The sequence below is a fragment of the Bactrocera tryoni genome, chromosome 1 (genome assembly GCF_016617805.1).
Source record: "Bactrocera tryoni isolate S06 chromosome 1, CSIRO_BtryS06_freeze2, whole genome shotgun sequence".
Classification (NCBI taxonomy): domain Eukaryota; kingdom Metazoa; phylum Arthropoda; class Insecta; order Diptera; family Tephritidae; genus Bactrocera; species Bactrocera tryoni.
In genome coordinates this window covers 84,791,377-84,803,107 of record NC_052499.1, presented here as the reverse complement: position 1 = coordinate 84,803,107, position 11,731 = coordinate 84,791,377, and the positions used below count along the sequence as shown (strand labels likewise).

The 11,731-nt window shown below is 36.4% G+C and overlaps 1 protein-coding gene across 4 annotated transcripts; it reads left to right on the top strand.

The window, feature by feature from the left end:
- The first annotated feature begins 2,727 nt into the window (after nt 1-2,727).
- On the top strand, nt 2,728-11,012 carry LOC120770518 (probable maleylacetoacetate isomerase 2). 4 transcript variants are annotated; one of them, XM_040098071.1, is made up of 5 exons: nt 2,728-2,810; nt 3,248-3,498; nt 9,002-9,179; nt 9,259-9,589; nt 10,208-11,012. In XM_040098071.1, the coding sequence occupies exons 2-5, from the start codon at nt 3,475-3,477 to the stop codon at nt 10,335-10,337; spliced, it is 663 nt and encodes a 220-aa protein (XP_039954005.1). In that variant the 5' UTR covers nt 2,728-2,810; nt 3,248-3,474; the 3' UTR covers nt 10,338-11,012. The 4 variants fall into 4 exon arrangements, with proteins under 4 accessions (XP_039954005.1, XP_039954022.1, XP_039954014.1 ...); XM_040098088.1 differs by having other exon boundaries at nt 2,757-2,893; XM_040098080.1 differs by having other exon boundaries at nt 2,757-2,985.
- The last annotated feature ends 719 nt before the right edge of the window (nt 11,013-11,731 follow it).

Genomic DNA, 11,731 nt, shown 5'->3' with positions numbered 1-11,731 from the left:
AAATCACTGATTTTCGCGCAATGGAGAGTTTTTTTTGAAATTTGAGAAAATGGTGACAGTTTGAATAAAATATATCCAATTTGGCCTTTTTCTCGACAGTTTTTCGTAAAAAAAATAGGAAGATTTCAAAAAAGAAAGCGCAATAGAGAATGACGTTAAAGATGTTCTCTACAAATTGGAACTAGATATCTTCAAAATTTCTCCTTTGAGGGTGGAAACCGCTTTGAAAAACACCATTCTGAGAAAAACGCATTTAAAGATGGAAGTCGCTATGTTCCCCACTCTGTTCCCTTTCTACAAGAAACGCTGTAGCCACCGTAATTATTTGAATTTCGATTTCAAAATTTGCGAGAATGTTTATTACATTGTACACTTTACGAAAAATAAAATCGATTTGTCGAAAATTTCACACTGAGACGATCCCTAAACAGTTGGTTGTCGTTGGTTATTTCATTGAGGGATTTTTACATATTTTTTTATTATATATTTTATTTGCAATCTATCTGAACACAATCAGCAAATTTTATAGATATGAGAATCATAACAGGAATGACACTCAGTTGAGACTAATCAACATAATGTACAATAACAAAAATTGCTAAAAATATTCTGAAACTACTTAAAATTTATATAGAAAGTCCAAAATTTGAATATTAAGATGCATTCTACAGCGCAGCGTCTACCTATGGGGATGCCCATTTTTGTTAGCTCATGGCGGCATGTTTGTTTATGGATTTTTATCAAATCTTTTCAGTTTTGCCACTTCATCGTGAAATGACTGTCGTGACTTTGGTACAACACTTGAAAATTGTCCAAGATTATTACGCACATTCACCTTTTTCGGCGGCTACTGTAGTTTTGGTTTTAATCAAAAAATCATCTTTTTAGAGAAGACTATTTCTGGCTTCGCTACTGGTTCGAGTCAAATCCTCGTGCAGTTCAGGAAACGCAATTGCTTCTCCAAAGATTTACCGTTTTGTGTAGTCATCGTGTCTTATTTATTTCGAAATGATGTAGAAAATGCCGTTCCCATTAAAAGAAATCGTCATAACACGATGTTGAACGAATTTTTTTCCGCGGAATAGGTGAAATCGACGTGGAAGATTTCTATTCCCAGAAAGACGGTTTCACGTCAAAACATGACCGTAAGTGGAGAAATGGTTCAGTCATATAACCGTCAAAGTCATGCAATTTAACGCTTCTAGAATATTTTATCTGCGGGTTTGTTAAATTTAAGTTTCCGCCAATCAACCAGCAAAGTTCGAGAAGTTCGAAAACGACATTCAGCATACCATAGCCGAAATACCAGCCCAGACGCTGCTTCGAAGAACAAAACAATATTTCCATTTAAAAAATTCTTTAATTTTTAGGATAAAACCTTTTCAGCTGATCTTTCTATTTAAACTCGAACCCAATGCTGACGATTCGAAATTCTTCAAATTTTAAAGCTCCTCTGCGATAAAGGGGAACATGTAAGTCAGTCCGCTGAAAGTCAAATCTTCAAAATAAATATAGATAAAATAATGAGTAGAGTCTAGTTCGACCGCTATGTAATCTTTGGAACAATTTAAAACTCTGCAGGACTGCATAGAAGCGGTTAGTTTTGGCCAATGTTAGCAGAATTGTCTTCCGGCTGGACAACGCTAAAACACACACAACGATAGTGTGCTGCCAGAAATTCGGGGAGTTTGGCTGTGACGTCCATACGCATCCACCTTATATTTCTCTATTTATCACCAAGTGAGTCTACCTGTTCTTGCTTATAATTATTAATTTTGCTGGTGAAACTTCGCTTCAAGAGAAACTTGAGCCAATGGGGCGTTGGTTTCCATGGGAATATAAATTATGCCTTCGAAATGGCAATAAGTTATGCAATAAAGCGGTACATATTTGACCTAAATTTAAATGACCTAAATTTGACCTATGCTTAAATAAAGCCTGCAAAAATCATAGATTTTTAGACATTAAATTTGTCCTTGTCGATACTTCGAATGATCCTATTAATATAAAATGGAATGTTATGAACATTTTAGCGCCAAGATTTTTCAAGAATTTCCTCTGCCGAATTCAACAGAATAAAAAATATTGCGTATATTGACCTAGAACGCTATATGTTGAAGATAGTGTGTTTATTTTTTCCCATAGCGGAGTTTAATAAATTATACTGAATTATTTCTGTTAATATTTGAAATATTTGAAATATAATTGAATGTCATATTTGGAATTATTACGCTTAATCTTAAATTTTGTAAACGAAATACCGTAGATGCCCTGCAGTGAAGGTTTATCATGATTATATATTATATGATTGATTATATATGTTTATTATATGATAGACGTTCTCTGTGCCCTGCATCCCACGATCTGGCTAGCGAATTCTTGAACCAGCACGAAATTCGCCCAGTGGCGCTCAAATTTTACTCAGTAACAAAGCCAACCTCCTTACCATAAAAGTTTAGTTAAAGTTGTGAAATTTAAAGCCCAAATCGTAAGCTTTTCGCTACTCACCACACACGCATACAGCTGCCTGCGCTCTTTGAGCAAAGCTTATAAACAACGAGAACACCGGCAATGTGCTAATTGTCCTTCAGTGCAGCTCAGCGAATGGCCAACAATAAAGGATAAAGTTGTGAGTGTGTGCGTGAGCGTTTCAATGCGTGTATGTGTGTGCTTGGCTATTGGCTTTGGCTCAGCCGGTAACTCTACAGAGGTGTTGTATGGCATTGGCGCTGTCAGTGTGTTGTCAACCATTCGAGTAGAAAGTTTGTGGCGGTTTCGCTTGCGGCAACTCACAGCTATTTACAACAAAAGTATGGCATTGTACTTGCCTAGCATTTGAAGTATTGGGAAAGGACTTACTGTGTGCGGCGGCGTGTGCGGAGGCAAAGCCAAAGTGAATTTTGGGAAAATCAATTGCAGTGCAAAGTTAAAATATTAACGAAATCGAAAAAGATTTTCAAAAAGCGTTTTGAATTCACAAAAAGCGTAAAATAGTAGAATAACTGTGCTTAAGTGATTGACGCCCTCGTCAGTGCCGTGTATACCGCGTGCCTGCCACACCAATTAATGCATTACGGGCAGCTGCGTGGCTTGGGTGTCTCAGCTCGACGCGCTTGCCACACGCATCCTCAGCACCCGTGCTACCCCTAATGTATTGCGGATATTGAAAGTGAACTTTTAGCGCTTGTGAAAAGTTTAAAGAATAGAGTTTTGTTGTAGTTGTTTGTTGTTTTCTGTGTTCTTGCAGACACATCTATGCGTTAGCGCTGTCGGCCATATTTTACCATAACCACATTCATACTGATATCTCAAAGAGGTGGCCGCATATCCTTTTGGGATAGCATAGATAAAAGCGCATCAGAGTCCACACCGAAGGGAGCGTTACGGCACTTTTGTGTGCGAGTCACTTTTGTTAGTGTGTGTGTGTAGAAGAAAGGCTTCAAAATTAATTATTCAAAGTACCATCACAACGCTATGTCCTTGTCGGCCATAGCAAAGGTAAGTCCTATAGTAATTGCATATATCGAACACATACACACACACAAAACTATGTGCGTGTGGCATTAAATTTTCAATGGCCGTTATAGAAGAAGTAGAAGAGGAAGAGTGCGACCACGAGCACTGCAGAATGAATGCAATTTCGCTCAGTCTTTTGGCGCTGCATTTTAATTACCCATTTTGTTTTGTATCAGTTTTTTTAAGTTTTTTTGCGTTTTTCTCTTAGAATTAGTCAATTTGCAAATTTCACTCATACCACGCTCTTAAGTTCTCTTCCCACCAAAGAGTGATTTTCGGCAAAAAGTGTGGCCAGATGGTGGTTTTTGGTAGTTTTTCTGCAAAGTGTTATATGTTTTGGGAATTTTCGTATAGTTTGTGGATATTTCATTAAAATAATAATTTCTAATTCTAAATTTTATCTTATAAGAGGGGCATAATGTGGACAATAATCCATTTAAAATTTCATAAAGATATCTGGTTAAATAAAAGAGACTCTGCGGCCTCACTTTCGATGCCTCCACCAGTGTATCACATTGTGGGGATCCCAAATGCTTACATCGTAGTCTGGGCTTGCGGGACAAGTGGTCAAGAGGTGCTCCATTGCCTCCCTGGTGCCCTGCTCTTGACATTTCCTGAGGTCTTCTCGAACTGTTCTTAAAGTTAAAATAAAACATTTAAGAAAAGTTAATATTTATAACAAAAATACTTTAAAAATATTTATCCATCTGGCATGACTGCCTAGTTCGTTTGCTTTCGCATTTAACACGCTTTCATATTGTATGCTTCTTCTGTATTTCTTCCTTTATGCGCATGTGCCGGGTCACTCAAACCTCTCGCAAAATTTTTGTGGCAGTTAATGTTTTCTCAAACCAGTTATGTTGTTCTCACACCGCTATTTGGCGATAAAAGAAACTTTCAGGAGTGTGAGTGTTGTAAAAGTTTGCGAATTTCCTATTCACAAAGCAACCCTTGTGGCCGTTGTGGCCGAATATGATTGCCAACTACAAAAATGGATTATTTAAACTTAATTAAACCTGCAGTAATTATCAAAAAAGTAAAATGGAATGAAATCTTTATTTTAAGGTGTTTTATAGAAATTTAAAGAAGAGTAGCAATAAATCCGTTGAGAATAACAACTAAGACTCTATGTAAGAAAGGCTTACTAAAGTCCTACAACTACATAAAACCTGGTAAGAAAAGGAAATTGTGTTTCGGGAGCCTTAAGTTAGAGTAATTATCAATAAGACTTTGTACTGTTCTGCAGGCAGTAAAGTGAAAGCTTTAAAAAAGCTCACTCTTTTTAACCAGTTGACTCTCGAAGGTGATTTTGAGCCCTCAATCGTGTTACTTTAGATATGGCGACTGTAATTAGCATATCATATTCCAATGTATATCAACTTAATTATCTCTTCTTCGCTAAACCAGCGCATTCAGTTAACTATGGCAACACTGCATTACCAAAAGCTTAACTAGCAGGCCTCTAGGCGCTTCGGGATTTCACTTTATCTACATGCCACTGTTACCGTTTTTCAACAATGACATTCACCACACTCTGACTCCAACACATGCGCAACTAAATTCTACCAACGCCGTTGGTGATAGGCGCTCGTAGCTTGGCACGTGTACGTCACTCACACTCCCAGCAAATGCAGGCACCTCAAATTACTCTTACTCCCTGTTTTCACTCTCCCTCTCATTTCATTGAGTTCGCTTTTAGCGCTTTAGGAGCAAAATATTCAACCGGTATTTAAACACAAAACCAGCTGGAGCAAGTCGGCAAGCAAACAAATCAGCGAACAAAGTGGAAGCGGGCGCATAATGCAAGGCCGCCAGCGAGTTTCACTCAAATTTAATCTAAGCCTACTTATGGCCTACAATGTTTGCATGTAGCGCCTGCCAGCGAGAGGTGAATGTCCTGAAATGCCAACAACAGGCGCTGTTACATAGCGTACATAGCAAAGCGCTCCCGATTCATGTGAAGCATAATGTTCGTGATGCTCACGTTGAAAAAGGTCAATCACCCGACCTTGGGGTGCGACACAGTTGGGCAACTCGTGGCATCAATAGCTTCATCATTATGACGTAGTTATATGTATGGTAGGCCATTATTGTATATAGTATTTGCGACGTAATGGTCATTAACAAGTGTGGGTGTGTGCCTCTGCCAAATACAAATGTATACAAGTATGTACGTGCTCGTATAGAGAGTATATGATTGTTAAGGCGAGTTCATTGACCTCGTTTATATGTATTTCGACGCTGAATATTTTTCGGTTGCTCCATTTGTTCAGCGATAGTTCGACGAGGAAACGGAAGTTTCCGAATTTTAAAATTCTTATTTGCTCATCCTTTTTGTAATACACATACATATTTGTAAATATAAAGATACGTATGTGTATGAAGCATATTATACCTAATCATAAAATTAAAAAAAATAGCATAAAACTGTCTGAAACAAAATGTCAAAATTTTTATAAATGTGAAGGATTCTAGATTCGAGAGAATGAAAACGAGTAATAATATATATTGGAGAATACAATAAAAAGAAATTATACTCTTGTTCTTGTTCTCTTACCAAGACAATTCCTACTACTAAATCAGCAAAATGAATATATTTCACAGCAGGGTATATTAAGTCTGCAATGAAGTTTGTAACATCCCAAAGGTTAAGTTGGAGACCCTATAAATTTTGTATAAATATATATTAGTATGATGACCCGAGGTGGTTTAGCCATGTCTGCCGGTACTTCTGTCTAACTTATATACGCCAACTAGTCCACCAGTTTTTGAGGTATCAATTTGAAAATTTGCAGATGTCATTTTCTCCCCACAAAGGTACTTTATTTTCGGAATCGCCCATATATAGCATATAGCTGATATACAAACATAAATCTTTGGAGTGGAATATCGGGAAAGGCTACGGTGCAGTTTCCGAGGAAATTGTTCAGATCATATCACCATAGCATACACGTACCTGTCATGCAAACTAACCGATCAAAAATAAAACGTTTGTTTGTATCACCTCAAAATAATCGAGATAGGATTATACATATATGTATATGTATATACATAAAATATCAAGAAGACGAGACGAATTGAAATCCGTGTGACTCTCCGTCCGTTCGTCCATGCACGCTGTCATTTGAGTAAAAATTGAGATATCTTGATGATACTTAACTTGGCAAAGTATATCGCAATAGGACGGCAAAAAAAATATAAAAAAATGGGTGTGGCCAAGCCCTCTAACAGGTTTAGTCTACATGTCTCTTAAACCAGTAAAGCTAGAATAACCAAATTCACAAAGCACGATTCCTAGAAAAATCCGTACCGACACCGCAGAAATAGGTTAAATCAGATGATATCCCCGCATACACTCCATATAACTATTAAAAGCGCGATATTAAATACGCGAAAGACATCAAATTTTACCCTAGTCAAAATTGGACGATGGTCTTTGCTCCGCCCACATCTCGGTGAAGAGCCATATCTCAGGACCTACTCAACCAATTTCGACCAAACTTGGTATATAATGTTAACCTGACATTTATATTTTCCAGTGCGAAAACAAACGAAATCGGACTACAACCAAGTCCTCTACCGTCTACGTCTTCTTCCCATATAAACAAATTTTAAATTCTTTATTTTGATCGAATAACGCACTTAAAGTAAAACACCTTATGACCAAATCCAAATCGGATCAAGACTATTGAAGCTTCCAGATACCGAATAAGTGAATCAAAGTTCCGATTGCGAATCCTTTTATCGAAATTATCGGTCAATCTGTGAGATATATTATATAAATCCTGAGAGAATTCTTGTCTAATAATAATATGGCTGCATGTAAAAAAGGGTTGAGTGGGATAAGTAATTTTTTAGCCCCCATATACTTAATAGAATGCACTTTCAGTTGACTTCATCAACAAGAGTCGGGGGAAACTTACCCTAGGCCTTACATAATTTACAGCCATTGCACTTGAAGATATTTCTCTGGTTTTGATACTGAAAAGTTTCAGGAGTATGAAATGCTCGGATACACCTGACCTTAGCCTTACCTTACTTGTTTGAGTATCTTTCGAGTACATGTGAGCTTTTTTTCAATTGAGTAATTTTAGATTTCGACACTTAAAGGCCCTCTTGCGTTTCAAAGTTCGCCAAAGACCGCTCGTATGCGGATACCAACGATAGTGATGATCGGGACTTCGGTTAATATACATATTAATGATCATAATACCGAACACTTTAAATATATTGTCATAACAAATTGTGACAAAAAAACAAAATTCGCTGAAGGAGCTGAAGGAGCTGAAGGCCATACCAAAAAGTGCTTATGAAAAGTGTTTCAAGAACTGGAAAAATCGATGGCATAAATGTAATACATCTGGTGGGGACTGCTTTGCAGGCGATATAATTAATATTGATGAATAATTAAATATTTTGCGTGTTCCTTACAATTTTCAGGTGCTTTTTTGTCCCAATGTATATGGTGTAATCTTTTTTAGAAAACAGAGTGACTATTTTTTCTAATCACAAGTGGTTTCCTTTTGCTCTCAATAATATCTACACCTCTGAAAAGATTTCCAAAAAATTAAAGTTTCAGTATCAACCATTATAATAACCTGATAATATTGATTGCTCATATATTATCTTGGAAGAATCCAACAGAACAAGAAAGTAAACTGAACAAGTAAAGATGTAGTAATCGCTATATTTCCAAAATTACTTAAAAACTAAAAAAATAAAAACGTTTGCTCTTAACTCTTAATTATTCACATTAGATTTCGTTTAACTTCGGCAAATTAAGTCACACGAGAACACAGCTGGTCGATGTGTTAAGGAGGCTTGTTTGCCGATATTTAAGAATAAGCAATAAATACGAAGTAAATAAAATTAATATTTACCGGTTGTCTTTGGAATTTGCATAAACGGCAAACAGAGCTATAAGGAAAACAAAACAAAAACAAAAAAACAACTAAGAAGGTTGACTTAAACAGCAAAGTAAATAAACCAGTTAGGCCAGGTCATTTTAATGTGTAAATACATTTACATACATATATATGTACATACTTATATATTTTCACTTAGATACACGTTTTATTGATACAATTTTATATAAGAAGTTTATATTCATTTACACAAACACTATTGTGGATAAGCACATAAAAATATCAATATTTATGGATTGATCGGCTCGACAAGGCTGCCTCGCGGATGAGAGTTCTAATTGTTTAAAATATATAAATTCAAACCAAATGCAAATTAAGTTCACAAGCCCTTAATTCCTTAGCCATCCAATTGAGCGCGATCGCGTGTTTCTGCAGTGCTTGGCGAGAGGTCGAAGCTGTCACAGTCTCTTTTTACATATTTCTTATCAATAATATTCTTTAAAACATTCTTTTGGTTTATTATATATTATTTTTGTTAAACTTAAATCTTAACAATGTCTAAATCTCTCTCTTGTTCTACTTTACAAAACGACGACGTAAAACGCGACTCGGCATTGAAGCCTATACTCTACTCGTATTGGCGTAGTTCCTGTTCGTGGCGGGTGCGCATCGCCCTCAACTTGAAGGAAATACCCTACGACATCAAACCCATCAGCCTCATCAAGTCGGGCGGTGAACAGCATTGCAATGAGTATCGTGAGGTCAATCCGATGGAGCAGGTGCCAGCGTTGCAAATCGGTAGAGCCTATACTTTATGTAGTATATAATATTGTATACAAACTATACTTAAAAATTTTTCTTTTCTTAATACTTGCAGATGGCCACACGCTGATCGAGTCAGTCGCCATTATGCACTACTTGGAGGAGACACGTCCCCAACGTCCATTGCTGCCACAGGACGTGCACAAACGAGCCAAAGTGCGTGAAATAGTCGAAATCATCTGTTCGGGCATACAACCACTGCAGAATCTGATTGTACTCATTCATGTCGGCGAGGAGAAGAAGAAGGAATGGGCACAGCATTGGATCACGCGCGGATTCCGCGCTGTCGAAAAGGCGCTCTCCACCTCGGCTGGCAAATACTGTGTGGGCGATGAGATTTCCATGGCCGATTGCTGCTTGGTGCCACAGGTCTTCAATGCAAGAAGGTAAAATAGCGTGTTTACGTATTAAGGCCTGCGATCTAATGTAGTAGGGGTAGTTTAAAGTGGTTACGTGGATTTCCTCAGGGGTTTTTTCAAGTTGAAAACTTGGACGCAGAAAAAATTTGGTTTTGGCGAACATTCATCCAAAACAATGAAAATTTCGCGATATTTTTGTTTTAAATAGTTCTAATCGTTCTAGTTCTAAAAATCTTATGTCCAAGTCTCTAAGATCTCTCTTTGTATCTCAAAGACCTGGGTAAAATTTCATGAAAGTCGGTTGAGCAGTTCTCGAGAAATCTTACCAACCGACTTCAAAACAGAGTTTCGAGAAAACTCGTTTAAAGGCGGCGCATTAGCCTAGCTAGCCTCTGTCGCACAAGTTCTCAAGGCTGTATCTCTGAAACTATTACTCGGATCAACTTGAAAATGTAGGACAATATTTTAGAGGTGTTGCGGAATTTAATAGGACAATAAAAAATTTCGATTTTGAGAAACCCGTGAACTCTTAATTTGGCGGGAAGCAGATCTAATGTAGTAAGGTAGCTTCTATTATTCAAATATTACGAAAGTCAACTATAACTTCTATTATTAACAATCTATATCAATAATTGAATTTAACAGATTCCATGTCGATCTACGTCCATACCCGATCATCTTGCGTATTGATCGTGAATTGGAGGCTAACCCCGCCTTCCGCGCCGCACATCCATCCAACCAACCAGACTGTCCACCGGAGTTGCCAAACAAATAGAATTTCCCGTCAACAACTGCGAAGCGCCGCAAAACCAAAAAATGATCGCAAACAACACAATAACAACAACAAGAACAAAAGTAGCAGCAGCACCATCAAGCATAACCGAAACACCTGGCAGACGCCGAACCCATACAACGGCGCACAAATTGAAAACAAACGACAAAATGTGGCACTTTCAAGCAGTTGAAACAAATCTGACCAAACGAAGCAACGGAAAGTTGCAAATTAAATAAAGAAAAAATAACAAAAACCACAAGATAAAATTTTGAAAGACGAATTGGCAAAACCTTGAGACATATTAAATACGTATGTATATCTATAGAGATATTTAAAAATACTTGAAACTTGCAAAATTCTGCAAAACCGTTAAATGGAGATCAGTTGTAGGATAAAGAGTCCACAAAGTGGCCCACCTAGAACCGCTCGACAACTAAACAAAATAAGCATATAATAAGTGTATGAAGAAATTGTGAAGTGCAAACTCAAAGAGTTCATTTGGAATGTGAGAAAGCATAAAAATTTGATTTAAAAAAATATTTGGCAACAATTGTGAAAATTATCTAAAAGATATGAATACGTATTTTATAGATTACACTTAAACACACACACAGACACACACACACAAATATATTATAAGCATTACTTAAAAAAGTATGTAAAACTATAAAAGGTTAAAGGAAAAAAGTTGAGATTTCGAAAATAAATTGAAAATAAATTAGAAAACAAAAAAGTAAAAATTAAAAACTTGTGAAATTATGTACGAAAAGCAAAATTAAATTCAGGGATTTTTAAGCAACTAGAAGGGAATAAGTGAAATTTGCAAAAAATGAAAATACACACACACCCACACAAACAACACAACAAGCAGACACTTGAGCAAGCCATTGACCACAACACCAAACAATAACGGTGCAAACACAAAGAACTTGTAACAAAATACAAAACACGCAAATAAAAGAGTACAAAATGCAGTAAATTAATTCATTGAAACCAAAAAGTACATAAAAGCATAAGTGAAAACAAAAACAAAAACTCTTAGCTTCCTAAAGTGAACGTGAAAATTAAGCATTACATTAAGGGAACAACAAAAACAAAATGTATTTTAATAGTTGGACAAGCATTAAGATTTTCAGAAAAAAATAACTATTAATATTAAAAACCGTTATTAAAGCGCATATTTCAGACGTGGCATGCATTATTGAAACTTGCAAGAATATTTATATTTTTTTTTTAATTTCGATTTTTCTACTAATCAAAAAGGCTGAAAAATTATTTGCTTAGTTATCGAAATTTATTTTTGTATAATACCAACAATGATTTTCAGAGAGCAAATTATATGGAATGAACACATTTTATACAAAACTTACCACGTAGCGTCAAAAAAAAACACG